The 18,180-nt window shown below is 45.2% G+C and overlaps 1 protein-coding gene across 1 annotated transcript in view; it reads left to right on the top strand.

Moving 5' to 3' along the window:
* LOC107123756 (transcription initiation protein SPT3 homolog) overlaps positions 1-18,180 on the top strand; it is a gene marked incomplete at its 3' end in the record, with an annotated part of 250,489 nt that overhangs the window by 188,557 nt on the left and 43,752 nt on the right. Inside the window, exon 2 of the mRNA XM_015427097.1 lies at positions 11,902-11,986. Coding sequence (XP_015282583.1) covers positions 11,902-11,986 — 85 coding nt within the window. The remainder of the gene's footprint in view (positions 1-11,901; positions 11,987-18,180) is intronic.

Here is an 18,180-nt window from a genome sequence, read left to right as displayed (position 1 = left end):
CTTCTTCTTCTTCTTCTTCTTCTTCTTCTTCTTCTTCTTCTTCTTCTTCTTCTTCTTCTTCTTCTTCTTCTTCTTCTTCTTCTTCTTCTTCTGTTGGAAAGTGTATTGAAAGTGTATTGAAAGTGGTTTATTTGGTGTCTGTGACCGCAGCCTAAGCCAAGCCAGGGCCCTGTTGAATTGAGCTGGGTCGGGGTGAAGCTCGGGGAAGGGCTTTCTTCTGCCTTACATCCATCTGATGCTCTCAGTGAAGGCTGCTGGAAAGGGGAATTTGGGCAAGATACAATGGGGAGATTGCACTGGGCTCCTCGTTACCACCTTGAATGTCATGGCAGACCACTGTGAATCTTAGCTATATTTATATTTATTGCTCAGTTACTTATGGATCTTGACTCTAACCAGCTCTTCCTGGCAACTGACTCCCCACCCGCGTGTAATATTTGAGGAAATCTGCTTAAATGTGTGTGAAGAAGTGTACACACACCGTGTCTCTATTCTCGCATGCAGGCAGGGTTGAGCTTGTTTTTTCTTCAGGGTGCTGTTGGACTCCAATTTCATTCTTATGCCTCTTTGTTAACTCTTGCATTTACATGCTGATTTGCTGCCATCCATTGATCCTACCGGCCACCCATTCCAGTTTCAGCTCTCCATATGCAGCTGGGCTCTGAGTGGCCTCTCCTAACGGCTTACCCCGCACCCTCTTTTCCCCTGGAACTGGTTTTTGAGATCTTATTCTAGTTTTGTCTGAAAAAGTGTGTTTTGCACAGGAAAGCTTACACTTTGAATAAAACTTTGTTGGTCTCAAAGGTGCCACTTGACTCAAACGTTGTTCCGATGTGAATGTAGTATGTTGTCATGCTTATGTGCTCCCCAGTCACTTCCCCTCATGTGCAGAACATAGTTGAAAGTACGGCTTAAGGACCACTTGCTCCCATGTGAACCTACCCAACCAGTACAGTTATCTTCAGGAGCTCTTCTTTGGGTGCCTTCACCATCTAGGGCTAGATGGGGGGCAACCCAAGAAAGGGCTTTCTTGGTCTTGGCAGCAAAATAGTGGAACTCCCTCCCCAGGGAGATTCATCTGTCCCCCCCCCTTCATAGTCTTTGGCCAACAGGTGAACACATATCTGTTTTAGAACAAATTTTGAGTCCAGTGGTACCTTTAAGACCAACAAAGGTTTATTCAAGGTATGCGCTTTCATGTGCATGCACACTTTTTTAGATACAACAAAATGGAAGATAACAGTTGAAATATATACCCCGATGCCTCTACATCGTAAATCAGCATACAACTTAATGAAGAAGTTTTGACATATACATTTAATTAGGGGGGAAACACTGAGGCAATAAATATGTCAAAATATGAGATAGATGTGTAAAAGTATCCTTAATTGTCAAGGGTAATAAGCTGATTCTGTTGTTAAGCTGATTCTGTTTTCTCTCAAGCATGCCTGAGGCTACCCCCGTGAACTTACCTGTTTTGTTTGGCATTCCCTCACTGGCGCTTCTTTATGTTTACGTGTGTTGTTTAGTTGTTGTTTTAATTGTTTTTATATATAAAAAACTGGCTGTAATGATTTTTGTTGGTTCACTCTTTTGGGGACCGTAAGTTGGATAGAAAACATAAAAATGTTTTTTTAAAAAAATCAATAAAATACCCTGGTTGAATCAAACCTCCATTGGCCTGAGTGCAGAAGCTTGGCAACTTGAGGTTTGTTTTGTCCTCACAAATCAGAATCTAAACTATCGTTTAACCCCAGTTTACAACCCTGGTTTGTGTTTGAGGGGGGACTCAGATGTTTAGCAGAGCAATACAAACATTGAGGAATTTCACATTACCCTTTTGAAGCCGTTTTTGATCCGTCATGGAGTAAACCGGTATAGGGCAGCCATTTCACACATGGCTTTCCCCTTCCGGTAAAGAGCTGGATCTGAAGCGGTTTGCCATTTCAGACTGCACCACTTTTTCCCGCCGTTTTTCGCCCATGCGGGCGATCTCTGGCTTTTTTTAAACATTTGCTTTAGAACGCTATAGCGCTATAACACAACACCCTAGGCATTCCAGTGGGGTTCCTATAATGTTGTTGCGTTATAGCGCTATAAAGCGAACGTTCAAACCCCCCCCCCCCCCGAGAACGCCTGCGCGGGCGAAAAACGGTGGGGAAAAGGGCATCAGAACCGGGAGAGGAAACTGAAGACTACTTGGAAGCGGTTGACAGGTAAAACGCTTCAGCCCTGTTTCCTAAACGGGACAGAAGCGTTTGTGTGTGAAATTACAAATATATTCCGGTAGGGAACCGGTTCTAAAACGGTTCTGTCTGAAATGACAGACCAGAAACCGTTTGGGAACCGTTCCTCTTCCGGATTATATCGTCTGTCTGAAAGTCTCCACTGTCAACTGGGTGAGCTACATTAAGAAACGCATTCTAAAAAAACAGTTCAATAGTTGTACTCTTTGTGTTGCAGGAAGGGAGTCCCCCGTGCAATAATAAGCTGCATTAATGTCTATCATGGGCAAACACAGGTTTGTTGTGACATCTGAATGTCTTCCTATATCTTCCTAAAATTACTAAACAGAAGAGTGCGACTGAGAACTCGTTAACTTGCCATCCTACAGGCATTTCCTCCACCGTGGACTAGTCAATGTTGGTGTAAACCTACACCTTTGACGCACAGTAGGAAAGTAGTTGACAGTCAGAGCAGCAGGATAGATTTCACTTCTTTGTATCATGCAAAATTATGGGCCCCCTTGTTCTCTGAGATGTAAAAGTTAGCCATCCCCATCCACAAAGGGAGGGCCTAACCGGGCCCATAGCTACAGTGCGGCCTTTCAGGGCCCAGCCCCCTGATTTACTGCCAAGGCCCCCAGTCTTATACACTGGAAATCTTGTTGGTCTTTAATCTTGCTTTCCTACTGCAGACCGTCGTGGCTACTCACCTAAAACACATTTCCTGTACTTTCCCTTTTCCTTTATTCATATAATGGTTCTATTGACTGAGGTTATACTAGAAAAACATCATTGTCTTACTATATTTTCTTATCAATTCAGAGAGTAGCTTGGCAACTGCAGTGCAGTAGGCCAAATTGCAAGGTGTGCATGGCTTGGTGCCTTACTAGGGTTGCCAGCCCTGGGTTGGGAAATGCCTGGGGATTTTGGGGGTGGAGCCTAGGGAGGGACCTCATCAGAGTCGACCCTCCAAAGCAATCATTTTCTCCGGGGGGTCTTGGTCAATTGGAGATCAGAAGAAGAAGAGGAAGAGGAGGAGGAGGAGGTGGTGGTGGTGGTTGGATTTATACCCCAACCTTCACTCGGAGTCTCAGAGCAGCTTACAATCTCCTTCCCTTCCTTTCCCCACAACAGACAGCCTGTGAGTTAGGTGAGACTGAAGGAGCTCTGATAGAACTACTCTTGAGATAACAGCTCTGAGAGAACTGTGGCTTGCCCAGGGTCACCCAGCCAGCTGCATGTGGAGGAGTGGTGAATCAAACCCGGTTCTCCCAAATTAGAGTCCACGCACTTAACCACTACACCAAACTGTAATAGTGGGAGATCCTCGATATTGGCAACTCTATGCCATACTGTCCACGTGTGTGCACAGTTAAATGAATGTGTGCTGCGGAGGCAGCCACTCTCCACTCAAAGATTTAATCTCTAGGGATTCTGAAGGGAGAGAGAGATGATTGCCGAGAAGTGATAATGCTATGTTAATTCATAGCAAATAAATCGAGCAAGGCATCTGAAAAAGGGCAAAATGGGGGGAATGGTTTATCAGGGTGAAGCAGTAGAAAACAGGCCAAAAGGGACAAGCTGGAGCACACAGAATAAAAGTTTAGAGATAAGCTCAAAATATCTTTGACATTGACTTGTACTGACAGTTCGGAAAACCTTGTCCTTTGCAGCGTTCAGATTATTTAACATCGCCTTGCGGTTTTAATTTAGATTGACAATAGCCAGGGATTTCCACGTTTAGTTAACACTTGCCGTGTATATATACAGTGGTATTATGTTGTGAGTTACTCTTCTCTTCAGTTTTTTATCCTGTTCCTTTGGGAGGGGCGTATGAATATTCATCTCTTCCTGGCCTTGCTACATTCCTTTTATCGTCGTATGGCATTGTTGAGACTGAGAACAAACTTATTCCTCCTTTTACCAAGAGCAAGAAATGATTGATCCCGGTCCAGTTTGCATATTCTAGAAAGGCCGGTTGTCTCATTTCTTTCTTGATCCAGACTGAAGCTCTCTGTGCCAAATGGAACACATTAGGTCCCGACAACTGGCTTGAATTACGTTATATGTTTCTCTTCTTTTGTCAATCAGACGATTTATACAGTTAATTTACACTGAAAGTGCTTAACTTGAAACGTAACAATTTGGGGGAGCAACTGAGGTACTGCTCGCTCCTGTTTTATGTTGGTGTAAACCAAGCTGAGCAAGTGAAGTTATTTGACATGAGCATAACTGAAGTTGGCTTGGTAATGGTGTTTAGCAAAAAGATAACAGAATTTGAGTATCGGTCTCTGCAGCAGCAGGATACTAGCCTCAAAAAGGACAATGAAACTGCAGATACCGAATTATGAACTTCTGGTGTCATGTGCATTTTCAGTTACATAAGAACATAAGAGAAGCCAATGTTGGATCAAGTCAATGACCCATCCAGTCCAACACTCTGGGTCACACAGTGGCCAGAAATTCCAGTGCCATCAGGAGGTCCACCAGTGGGGCCAGGACACTAGGAGCCCTCCCGCTGTTGCCCCCCCCAAGCACCAAGAATACAGAGCATCCCTTGCTCCAGACTGAGAGTTCCTACGTATACCTTGTGGTTAATAGCCACTGATGGACCTCTGCTCCATATGTTCTTTTGCAATCTACAGAAAAAATTGTATCTTATCCTGGAAAAATACAAATATATAATTAATTCTTAGCTTTTGCGATCTGATGAGATCGGGCTATCCTTTAGAACATTAGGATATTAAATCATTTAAAAAGAAACATAGAACCATAGAGTTGGAAGGGGCCATAAATACCATCTAGTCCAGGGGTATCAAACTCATTTGTTGTGAGGGCCGGATCTGACATAAATGAGACCTTGTTGGGCCGGTCCGTGTGTGTCATAAAATGTAATGCCAGGTAGCGGAGATATAAACTTTATAAAGGACACAAACACAAAGGGGTTTTTTCCACTTAAAATTAAAACATGTTTAAAACATTAGCACTCTTGCAATATTTTGTTTATTTAACAGTGTCTGATAACCGACACCCCTTGCTCTGAATTATTGCATCAAAATGTCTGTGCTGTTGCTATCTTGAGTATGCTGTAACCTACGATGACGCAGCAGCAGCAGAACTGGAAGAAGAAGCAGAAGACAGCCAGTTCCACTGTGGACCTGATAGAAGCCCTGGGGGGGGGGGGGGCTGATTTGGCCCCCGGGCCACATGTTTGACAACCCTGATCTCAGGGCTCTTTTTATAGCAGGAACTCCTTTGTATATTAGGTGACACACCCCTAATGTAGCCAATCCTCCAAGAGCTTACAGAGCTCTTCTTACAGGAGTGACTGTAAGCTGCCCAATGCAGGGCCAGCCTAAAGCATAACTCATATTTATACAAAAATATGATTGAGCTGGTGGTTATGAGGAATAAAGCTAAAATATGAAAGAAGGATGTTGCAATGGGTATACAAAAAGAATTAGGAATTGATAGTTTTATTTAAAGAAACGGAGTCTTCAGTATGAATTAGTTAGGGTAGGGGACTCTTTTGTATTACAAGGGATGTAAAATACCTGGAAACTTTGATGCCTGGGGGAGAGTATAGTCTTGCCTGGAAATAGTCATAATCATGTAAGTAGGCACTTCCAGATTCATTCAGACCCACCTGAACAGGTTGCCGAACTCTTGGCTCTGTACTCGCAGCCAGCGAGCTGAAAATGAGCCAAACCGGCAGGTGTTCAAGCATAACTACTAACTGCCCTAATTCTCTCTCTACTAACCTCTAAACATATTTGTGACTCTCAGTGGTAAAAACACGTTCCGTTTCAAGCTGTGCTTGAAAAAGGTGAAAGGTACCTGATACTCCTAACAGCATACTATAATCACCAATTTTGAAGATTTGAAAATCTCCATGAGACCCTTCCATATATTCTGAGATATAAACTTCTAGAAGAAAGTTTTGGAGTAGATTCAAATGATTTTTTTTTAATAAGAAGAAGGAGTTGGTTTTTATACCCCACTTTTCTCTACTCTAATGAAGTCTCAAAGCAGCTTACAATCGCCTTTCCCTTCCTGTCCCAACAACAGGCCCCTTGGGAGGTGGGTGGGGCTGCGGGAGTTCTGAGAGAACGGTGACTGGCCCAAGGTCACCCAGCAAGCTTCATGAGAAGAAGAAGAGTCGTTTTTTTTAATAACCCAGTTTTCCCTACCCTTCCTGCCAACCTAGCAGTTCAAAAGCATGAAATTGCAAGTAGATAAATAGGTACTGCTTTGGTGGGAAGGTTCCGTGCACCTTGGCATTTAGTCATGCTACCCACATGACCATGGAAATGTCTTCGGACAGTGCTGGGTCTTCAGCTTGGAAATGGAGATGAGCACCGCCCCCTAGAGTCGGATACAACTGGCTTTCAAGCAAAGAAAACCTTTACCTTTACTTTCTCTACCCTAAGAAGTATCAAAGCAGCTTCAAATCACCTTCCCTTCCTCTCCTCGCAGCAGGTACCTTGTGAGGTAGGTGGGGCTGAGAGACTTCTGAGAGAACCGTGACTGGCCCAAGGGCACCCAGCAGGTTCCATGTGGAGGAAGAGTGGGGAATCCAACCCGGTTCTCCAGATCAGAGTCTGCCACTCTTAACCATTACATCATACTGGCTCTCCATATAGTAGTTATTTGGCCAAAATAGTAGCACTGCAGGAAATCTTAAATTTCTCAGGATTCGGGCATTTGTTAACATAAGGTCAGGCTTCAAATTTTTAAGTAGGAAGTCTCCATTAGTCAAAGTCAAGAATTTAGATGGGGGGGAAATGGCAGAAGATTCAGCTATGATTCCTCATTTATTAAAAGCTTAAGCATCGACCTGTATTGCAAAAGAGGAAACAGTGGCTGTGGTTATGCGTTGTGGTTTTGATTCCATCCCTGCCAGCATGTGTGTCACGCCGAGCTGGCAAAGTAACGTGGGGAAAGCAGAGGAGAGATTGAAAGGCAAGTTAATTTAAAGGTAATGTTAAAATGCCAGCAATAGTGATTGATTTTGCCTTCTGAATACATTATTGGAGGAAAGTGGTATAGCTGAAGAAGATTTAGTCTGTGCATCAGGTCACAGCTGCTTGTAGTCCCTCAGGTTTTTTTGGGGGGAGGTATTTTGTGCGTGTGTGCGTGTGTGCATGTGCTGGCATGCTTGGAAGTCATGGCAACTTCTGGCGACCCCTACTGGGGGCTTGGACGTTTTGCAGAGAGGTGGCTTGATAGCCTGCCTTTGCATCCCGAGCCCTGGCCTTGCCCGGGTCCAATTACTTGCCAGGGTCAGCCCTGCTTATCTTCTAAGATCTGACGAGATTGGGCTTGCCTGGGCTATCCAGGTCAGGGCGTAGTCCCTCAGTTGGATGTGTAGAACTCTGGTTTAACTCACTCGTAAGCTTGGTCCTTGACCGCTGTGGATTGTGCTGCATACAGCAAAACGGAGACTGAGTCCATGTGACTGAAGAGTCAGGGACTTTTTTTTAGGGTATGAAGAACATCCTTAGAGCAAAGCTCACAGCTTTTGTTTTAAGCAAAAGCAGCCAAGTTAATTCCAACTGTGAACAATAATCCCAGAGACCATATGGAGTAAGGGCATTTTTGTGCCCTGCCTACATTTTCAATCAAGAGAAATTAGAAAGGATTTGGTGTCGCAAAACCATATTTTGCGTAGAAGAAGAGCTAATGGATTCACCTGATAACACAGTTCCAGAGGGCAGCCATGTCGGTCTGCAGTAGAAGACCTAGATTCGAGTCCAGTAGCGCCTTAGAGACCAACGAGATTTTCGGGGTATAAAATGTTGAAAGTCAAAGCTCCGTTTGTCAGGTATCTGACAGGTCGACCCCTTTGTTTGAAGCATATGTTGGCAGGGAGGGGAGTCTGAGGGCTGTGCCCTGGGTAGGACCCAGAGTTCTCTTAGAATCAAAGCTCATCTCCAGTCTACCGAGTTCCGTTCTCCTGGAGAAGCTGGATGCTTTGGACGGTGGACTCTGTGGCATTGTACCCCACTGATGTCCTTGTCTTCCCAGGCTCTGCCCCCAAATCTCCAGGAGTTCCCCAACGTGGAACTGGTAACCCTACCCTCCACCCCCAGGGGGAACATACGAGAAGCCAACGATGGATCAGGCCAATGGCCCATCCAGTCCAACACTCTGTCACACAGTGGCCAAAAATACCAGGTGCCATCAGGAGGTCCACCAGTGGGGCCAGGATACTAGAAGCCCCCCACTGTTGCCCCCCCCCAGCACCAAGAATACAATGCATCACTGCCCCAGACCGAGAGTTCCTATTTATAACTTGTGGCTAATAGCCACTGGTGGACCTCTGCTCCATATGTTTATCCAATTCCCTCTTGAAGCCTCCATGCTTGTAGCCGCCGCCACCTCCTGTGGCAATGTGTTAATCACTCTTTGGGTGAAGAAGTACTTCCTTTTATCTGTTCTAACTCAACTGCTGAGCAATTTCATGGGGTGCCCACGAGTTTTTGTATTGTGGGACCTGGCAACTCTAGCCGTGGGGTGCAACGCCATAGAGTTCTTCCTCCAAAGCAGAAACTGGAAAACTGTCAGGCTCGGGCATTTGACCAACTGTACCTGTTGTGTTCCTGCCATGATGATTGCTGTAACCTTTTCCTTCCCTCTTCCCGCCCCGTCCTATGGCTATGTGCTTATCGCTTACCCTTGCCTGCCATCGCATTCCTGAGGGGGGGGGAGTGAGTGTCTGTAGTAGGAAGGCTAGCTTCAGTAAATCTTCCATGCCACCCCAAGAGGCACTTTTCACACAGGAAGTGTCCTCGGAGAAGAGTCTGTGTTTGGCTAGTTATAGACCGTATATCTCTCATGGTCTTTGTAGTAAAGCTGACATGTGCGAATGGAATGTGGGATTGTAACTATCTGTGCCTTTCCCGCCTTGGCACCCCAGTTCTGACAAAGAGTTCAAACCCTGAGCATCCCATATCTTATAAAACCTTTCACTGAAAAGGTGTGTGTGGAGAGTGATTTGACGGAGAACCTGACGAACCTGACAGAGAGAAGCCCCCATATGACCAGTTGCCTATTCCTAATTAGACTGTCGGTGTCTGGATGTCTGGGCTTTCATTCTTTTATTTCCCTACCATGCTTTATGTTTGGGGAAGCAGTTGGCACAGCTGGAAAAATGATATTCCCCCTTTGTAATAATCACTGTATGTTGGTGCGTAGCTGCCCAAGCCATACTTTTGTATAACGGAACAGCGGGAGGGTATGGAAATACAATGTATTGTAGAAAGCGTGCTTCGTGTTTCATATCACAGATGCCGAGGAAGGGCTTTCTTTGCCTCTAGAAGAGTTCCATCTGGAAGCTCTTTAGCGCTAAAAAGACAATAACACAAACATTTTGATTAAATGTAAGAAACTTTAAATGCTGGCACATTGGTTTGTATACAGAAGAGAAAAACAACCATTCTACAAAGTACTGTGATGAGAGTGTGGAAGTAACTACTCTAAGTACATTCAGAAGCGGTGATGATCTCTTAAGTCATTCATTCCATTTCAGCGGCTAAGATTGGATTCCCAGAGACTCTGACCTGAAATGCACTTTTCCCCAGTTGCTTTTTGCTGTCAATGCCTGGCCATAATCAGTGTTCTTCAAACAGTGCTTATCTGATCACACTTTCTCTTCTAGGCAGGCTTCCAGTATTCATTTGCAGTCACCATAATCTTCATAGAATAGGACATTCTGCATTTTAGTAATTTTTTTTTAGGCACTGTTGTGACTTTATTCTGACCAATAGTTCTGGTCAGCGTTTAGGCCCCATTATCTTTCCCTTTTAACAGCCTAGATTCATATGTGACCCTTAAACAAATAGTTTAGGTTTCTATTTCTCCCTGTTTAGATTTGAAGAGCTTCTTCGAGATGTCCCTAGAGAAAAAGTTTAGAGCCGGATAATAAAACTCAAATGAATTGGAGGACCATTTAGTAGATTATCAGTTTTTTTATGCCAGTTGGGGAGAGAGAGGAGGAGTGGAGTAGTTTAATTTAATAGTAGCAATCACCAGCCAATTGCAGTATATTACTACGACAATTTTCTCTCTCATCATTCTTTTGCCAGCACCAGTTCTGCTCTTAACAGCCAACTGCATAGGCCTCAGTATGTGTGTGTTTGTTAAGTGCCGTCAAATAGCTTCTAATTTATTTGACCCGATAAATTAATGTCCTTAAAAATGTGCTATCCTTGACAATCTTGCTGAGATCTTGCAAACTGAAGGTCATGGCTTTCCTTTATTGAGTGAATCCATCTCATGTTGGGTCTTCCTATTTCCTTCTGCTTTCAACCTTTCCTAGCAGCACACCCCGGTAACTGCCAAGCCATCATCTAATCCACTTCCCACAGGCTGCTACTAGGGTTGCCAAGTCACCCCGAGGGGCGGGGAAACCCCCGCCCGCCGGCTGAGATTGGGCCGGTGGGAGGACCCCACCCCCAAAGCGTGTGATGTGCTCGGCGTGTGTAATGTGCCCGGAAGGCACGTTGTGGGGGGATGCTCTATTATCCAAGGGAAAACTCTATGGTTTTCCCTCAGGTGATTGTGGCCCCGCCCCCAACGTGCACAATGTGATTGCAGACACGTCACACACGCCAAAGCACGTCATGTGTTTTGGGGGCGGGGGCTGCAACATCAGGGGCGACACTCTGTTTTTTGGGCAAAACTCTATGGTAAAATCTATGCCCCAAAACCAGAGTGTTGCCATGCAAAGTTCCCAACACGGTGAAGTCACTTCTGGGTGATGTCATCACATCAGGGACGTTGCTTTTTGTGGGTGGGGTTTCCCCAGCTGGCCAGCAGCAGGCAGAAACCCCCAAACCTGGGGGATTCGCTGCCCAGACCTGGGGAATGGCAAGCCTACTGCTACCTGCCCTGGCATCTAAGGCTTCCGTGGTGGCCATAGGCCACAAAGCCTCACGCCACAACTTCTGCCTTGGCAAAAAAATTCCAGCAGATTGGACATTCCGTGTTCTGCTCTGCTCTTGTGCACTGCATTCCTCCCTCTTGCATACACTCTTCCACCCCTTGGCACTTGTGCCGCTAATTTAAAGGGAATACAGGGAAAGGCTTGTGTAACATTATCGGTAAAATATGGACTTGGGCTCCCTTTTTTTTTACAGCAAGGTGACTGTGCCCTTCTGTAGAGCTGTTACGATTGCCACCACACATAATAATCTTCAGCACTTGAAGAAAGTATTAACAGTTCTGCTTAGGGTTGAGGGGAAAGGTAGAAAGCTACTGGAATCCTAAGGATGCCAGCCTCCAGGTGAGACCTGGGGACCACCCAGAATTACAATTTATCTCCATACAGAGATCATTTCTCCTGGAGAAAATGGATGCTTTGGAGGAAGAACTCTATGGCGTTGTACCCCACTGAGGTCCCTGTCCTCTGCAGGCTCTACCCCCAAATCTCCAGGAATTTCCTAACCTGGAGCTGGCATCTCTATGAATCCCCATTGTGGGAGCTGATGGACTATAATTTCATGATTGATATATTGTGTATGGGTTTTTTTTTAATTGAATCTGTAATGCAATTATTCTTTTGATTCACTTGCACTACATAGTCAAATCCTGCTTCTTTATGGAATATTCCCGCCCTTTCTTTTAATGACCCTTGGTAACACCAACTAATGTTTTCAAAATAATTGCCTTTCAGGTTTTCCTTGGGGGATGCTCGCAGGCCTCTCCATGATTCCGCAGTGCTGGTAGAAGACATTGTCCACACTCAGCTGATTAATTTGGTAAGAATTTATTTATTTATTTATTTCATTGTTTATTATTTATATCTCGCCCTTCCAGATATCTGGCTCAAGGCGGCTAACAACATTAAAATAGCATAAACAACCAAGTTAAAACAATTAATAACTACCATACCACTTAAAACAACACCAGTTGCAATTAACCCAACAGAAAGGGTGGTAATCCAAATCCCATCCAACGATAGGGGTAGCGTCCAGCGGAATCTCATGCCTGAGGGTGTTCTAAAATTTCAGACCAGACGATGTTCCAGGGCACACTCATCAGTGGCGGCTCCTAATCAAAAGCCTGGTGGAAGAGCTCCGTTTTACAGGCCCTGTGGAACTGTAAAAGGTCCCGCAGGGCCCTGATGTTCTCCGGGAGCTCATTCCACCAGGTTGGGGCCGCCACTGAGAAAGCTCTGGTTCTGGTGACATTCAGCCTAGCTTCTTTCGGACCAGGGAGGGTCAGGCGATGTTGCGACCCTGACCACAGTGCTCGCTGGGGCACATATGGGGAGAGGCGGTCCCTCAAGTAGGCAGGCCCCTGACCATGTAGGGCTTTAAAGGTGAAAATGTTCACCAAAATAGAAGTCCTAGAATTTCATTCCAAGACCAGCTGGCAGCACGGTGGGGCAGGTTGACGCCACACTCAAAAGGGGAGCTGGTAAAGGCACGTATTGCGGGTGCAGGAATGAGGTAGGGCAGGGTGCTGGTCTTTGCTGTCATGACAAAATAACAAAAAAGAAGGCGACAGAAACTGGTTTTGGAAAGACTTGTCAAATGTCCAGAACAGCAGAGTAGGCCTTCTTAGCATCTTTAGTACGGGGAGAACTAGTTCATTTTGTTTGCTTTGGGTACTGAATGCCAAAACGATGCTACGTTGGATTGTTGATGTTGGCATCATAAGGTTCTGCTGTTCTTTGTGCATAAGGCCTCCGTTGAAGCCCAGATAAATTTTAGAAAGATTTGTGAGGTCTAATACTTTGGCCACCCAATGAGAAGGGAGCCCTCACTGGAGAAGACCCTGATGCTGGGAAAGATCGAAGGTCAAAGAAGACGGGGACAGCAAAGGATGAGATGGTTAGACAGTGTCATAGATGCAACGAACATGAAATTGAGCAAACCTCAGAGGACGGCGGAAGACAGGAGGGCCTGGCGAGATCTTGTCCATGGGGTTGCGAAGAGTCGGACTCAACTGTGCGGCTGAACAACAACAACAACAAAAAAGACTCCTTCCTTCAACTTCATGAAGCGCGTCTATATATATTCTGGTGGAGATAGTACGAGTTAGGTCTTTAGAAAACGTGCATCGTTGAATCATATTCAGTATTAGAAGGGATAGCTATGGCTTCCTGAATAACTCAAGCAGATTTCGACAACATACGTATCTCGCATATACTGGCGCCCTTAATACAAAGAGAGTATTTTGGGCCCCCAGTCTCAAAGCCAGCTGTCACTCACCCACATCCCTCACTGCTGGTCTGATAGATCCAGATGGTCAGCCGTGTTTGGTCTGAAGCAGTAGAACAAATCTAGAGTCCAGGGGCACCTTTAATCCCAACAAAGGTTTATTCAAGGGAGGAGCTTTCTTGTGCAAGGCACACTTTTCCAAATACACTGGAATGGTAGATGAGGTTCTAAACTTAGAGGCAGGGATTTAAACGACGAATTAACATGTAACATGATGATGTTTAAGTTATGCAAAGTGAAAAACTAAATAACAAGTTCAGCTTATAAGGTCAACAGATTTAAGCAATAAATATATCAAAATAGATAAATGTCTTAAGGTTTTATTTTATAATTGCGGGAAATAACTGAATCTTAATTCTCTCCTCTCAGGCGTGGAGGGCACTTAATAGCATATTTTGAGCTGGGTGTAATGTTGTCAGCGGACATCCCAATATTCCTTGCATTCCGTATTCTAATATACTATTCTGAAAAAGAAATACACTAAAATACAGAGGATTTATAGTCCTTCTTGCTGAGAATGCATATGTGAGGACTGAATGAGTTAGCATATGTAATGGGATAAAAATCCAATATCCCTGTTGAGTCCTGGGGAGGTTTTTGTTCCAAGTGTTGTAATAACTTGTAATTCAGCAATTTCCCTTTCCATTCTGTTCCTGAAGTTCCTTTGTAATAAAACAGCCACTTTGAGGTCATCCATTGAACGTCCTGGAAGGTTAAAGTGCTCTGATAGTTCTCCCCTGCTGGTATGTTAGTGTTTCAGGTGCTTAGTACAAACAGTTTCCGTAAAGTGCCTGACAATGTCTGAAGGACCATCTCTCTTGGTATGAGTGTGTGCACCAACTTAGATCTTCACAAGAGTTCCCTTCTGACCAATGCTCCCGCTAAACTCTGGAGTCCTCTGAGCAAAAATTCTATTACATTAAAGTTGTGAGCAAGCGATTTGGCTGCTGCATAAAGTAGTTTGCTCTGGAGCCATCCCTTCCTGAGTTAAGACAAAAATGTGTGAGCTGGAGGCTAAAAAATGGTGAGCCAGCTCACTAACTCAGCTTAGAGGGAACACTGCTTCTGACCATCCCCTCCATGAGGTTTGTCACGTTTTTGGCTATGGCTGCAATCATCTTGGAATGGCATTTTTAAAGAAGCCAGGAGGAATGCCCACCTTGGACTCCCATCGGTAGAAAACAGGGCTATTTTTGGGCAGGAACGCACAGGAACGGAGTTCCGGCTGGCTCCCGAGTTGGCCACGCCCAGCAGGAACTCATTAGCATAATAGCCCACACCCAACAGCAGAAACTCATTAGGATTGGCTACATTAGGGGTGTGTGGCCTAACATGCAAAGGCGTTCCTGCTACAAAAAAGCCCTGGGTTTTGACAGCAAACAAGGTAAACAGAATAACAAGCAAAAGGTGGGTGTGGCTGGATGACCACACTTCTGGTAACATGGGGGTGCGGCCTAATATGCTAATGAGCTGTGCTGTCAGGGGGGTGGCCCAATATGCTAATGAGTTTCTGCTGTTGGGTGTGGCCTATTATGCTAATGAGTTCCTGCTGGGCTTTTTCTACAAAAAGAGCCCTGGAAAAGTATTTTCCCCCCCCCCATCAATTCACAGCTGATTTACAGTAACCCCACAGGGTTCTCAAGGCAAGAGATTTCATAGGTGGCTCGGCCACTGCCTTTCCTCTGTGCGATGACTATGGTTTTCCTTCAGGGTCTTCCATCTAAATACTAACCAGGGCCGACCCCGCTTGGCTTCTGAAATCTGATGAGCTCAGGCTAGCCTGGGCGACCCAGGTCAGGAGAAAGAAGGGTGGAGTATAAAAATTAATCTACTTCAGGTTTCAGAACTACTTGGAATACCTTCCAGTTAATATTACCCTGTAAAGTGTAAAAATAGATGGGTTGGATCCTATAGATGCGTGAGTGGAAAAAACTTGCGCAAGAGGATGTTCCTCTCCTCCCCCGTGCATCTTGTTTTCCTTCTGGTCTTTCTCATTTTCCCATAATCTCAGTGCCGAGATTAATTTCTGTGAGCAATAGATTGGGTTAGATCCCACTGAAACAAAAGTGGTTGGACAGGAAAGTTCGTTTTGTGGGTTGTTTTTTTTAAAGCTGCTACCGGTTGCATATACGTAGGTTCCATCGAACTGATTTTTACATCAATATACTATACAAAGTCAAAAGGACTCTTTTTGGGGGGCAGGGGTGCATCTGGAAGTCATGGTTGGGGCCTGGACGTTTCAGAGAGGTGGCTTACTATTGCCTGCCTCTGCGTCCCAGCCCTGGTATTCTTTGGAGGTCTCCCTTCCAAGTACTTGCCAGGGTCAGCCCTGCTTAGCTTCCGAGATATGGCGAGATCAGGCTTGCCTGCGCTATCCAGCTCAAAGCAAGTCAAAAGGGCTCTTGACAGGGCTATGGATTCGTTTGAACTTCCTTAACCCACTCATGCTTGGCCAGGTACAGTGGCCTGGCCTTTATCTGGTATGGATTACCCCTCCTCCATTTGCCCCCCCCTCTATATGTGCATACTACTTGAGTGGCCCTGGACAGGAATAAGATTATAAAACTGTTCCTAGGCTTCCCATCCCAGGTAATGTCAAGACCTGTTACAACACACCATTGTCTGGCTCAGTGCCCACATTGTTCTGTTTTCGGAGATTATGCATGGCGACCATATTTAGGGGGGCCACGGTGGCTCAGAGGTTAAGACGCTGAGCTGCTGACCGGAAGGTCTGTAGTTCGGCAGTTCGAGACCTGAATACCGCCGCGTGACCGAGTGAGCTCCCATTTCTGGCCCCGGCTCCTGCCACCCTAGCAGTTCGAAAGCAAGAAATTGCAAGTAGATAAATAGGTACCGCTTCGGTGGGAAGGTAACAGCGTTCCGTGTCCCACAGCGTCTAGTCATGCCAGCCACATGACCACGGAAATGTCTTTGGACAGCGCTGGCTAAACGGAGATGAGCACCGCCCCCTAGAGTCGGATCCGACTGGCTTTCGAGCAAGGGAAACCTTTACCTTTACCTTACCATATTTAGAAGGGCATTTGAGAATGGGTGAAGCTCTACGTAGTGTTGTCCGCTGCTTGTCACGTGGGAGTAAACTGGCCCACTGCTGGTGTGCCTTGTTGTTGTTTTTTTGTAAGCTGCCTTGAGCCATTACTGATATTGGGAAAGGCAGGATGTAAGTATTCCAATAAGCAAAATAAATCTCCTTGGGGAAATGACGTGTGTCAGCGAACACGGCATGCGAATATTACAATATTTCAGGCATTGGGGTGGGAGGGAGCAAGAAAGACAGGCTGGCAAGGTGGAAGGAGAGAGAGCTGCCACCCGAGAACCAGCAGCAGCAACCAGGCAAAGCAGTTGCGAGAGGGGACTGGGGGGCACACTGATGAGGTCTGGCAATTACAAGACCATTTAAGACTCTGGGGTGGGAAGTAACTTTCCCTCCAATCATTTCCCACTTTTATTCATATTTGCCAGTCCTATGTTTCCCCATTACTAGTGCTGATTTTGGTGACGATAATTAGAATTAGCAAGCTACGTATTTGAAAGCATCCTGAGGACATATTTGTTTTAGTTCTGCTTTAAATCGAGTAGTTTTTAATGAAACGGAATAAAATGAGAGCAAACAATAAATCACATTTTGTAGAATTGTAAAGGTAATTAAATGCCCAAGGCCAACACAATTTTATATATCTTATTACTAAGAGCAAAGTATTCCGAAGTCCTGTGTCCTTGGGCTCTGCAGACAGTTTAAATATCCAGCAGGTTTTTCTTAAATGGCTTTAAACGAATGTTTTTTCAGAGTGTCTCTAGTCAAGGTTCCTGCAGACTGTTTGCATTGTTCATGGTATATATTATATTATATCCCCGGATTTTTGAGATCCCCTATTACTTGGAATTGTTTGTCAGAGCAAACTGATTATGTCAGAATCTGGGTTATCTCCGGTTATATTTCTGGAGAGCAGACATTAAAAAACAGGAAAAAAATTAAATAACATTTTTAAATTCTCCTAAAAGAAGCTTTTTTAAAAGTAGGGGTTTGAGGGGTTGTCGTGTTTATATTGTACAATACCACTCCTGTGCATCATAGACAGAATAACAAAATCTAACTTTCTGAATAACTTTTCCCTTTAGAGCCTCAAACATATTCTTATTTTTCCCCCCTGCAGGAGTACAACAGTACTAACAACTACTACTAACTACTAATAATGAATTCTCCTTTTTCTTCTTGCCATCCCTAGAGCAGAACACTATCCAGAGTGATATTCAGAGGTCATTTTGGGGGGGAACGCGGGGGAACGCAGTTCCCCCAGGTGAGGTGTAGCAGGCGGGGCACATGATGAAGCCCCGCCCCCTGCTTCTGGCCGCCCCGCTTCCAGCCCTCATTCAGCCAGGAGGAGGCAGGAGAAGAGGGAGGGTAAGTTGCTTCCTCCCCGCCTCTCCCCACCCCTGCGTGCCTGGGGCCAGGGAGGGCCTTGGCGGGGCTTCCTCGCACTTCCGCCGGCCTTGCAGGTCCACCACCGGGACCCTGATGTCAGGGGGTGTGGCATATGCTAATGAGTTATGCTAATGAGTTCCCCTAGCTCTTTTTCTACGAAATGACCCCTGGTGATATTAACACATATTTCTCAGATGAAACAAATAAGGGACAGATTAGAAAATAAATAGAATAAATGGGAGAAGAACGCTTTCCAACATTAGATGACACATCAAAAATATTTTGA

Source organism: Gekko japonicus, unplaced genomic scaffold (genome assembly GCF_001447785.1).
Source record: "Gekko japonicus isolate JY-2015 unplaced genomic scaffold, Gekko_japonicus_V1.1 scaffold536, whole genome shotgun sequence".
NCBI lineage: Eukaryota > Metazoa > Chordata > Lepidosauria > Squamata > Gekkonidae > Gekko > Gekko japonicus.
The sequence above is the reverse complement of the archived record's forward strand: the minus strand, read 5'-3'. Positions and strand labels throughout refer to the sequence as shown.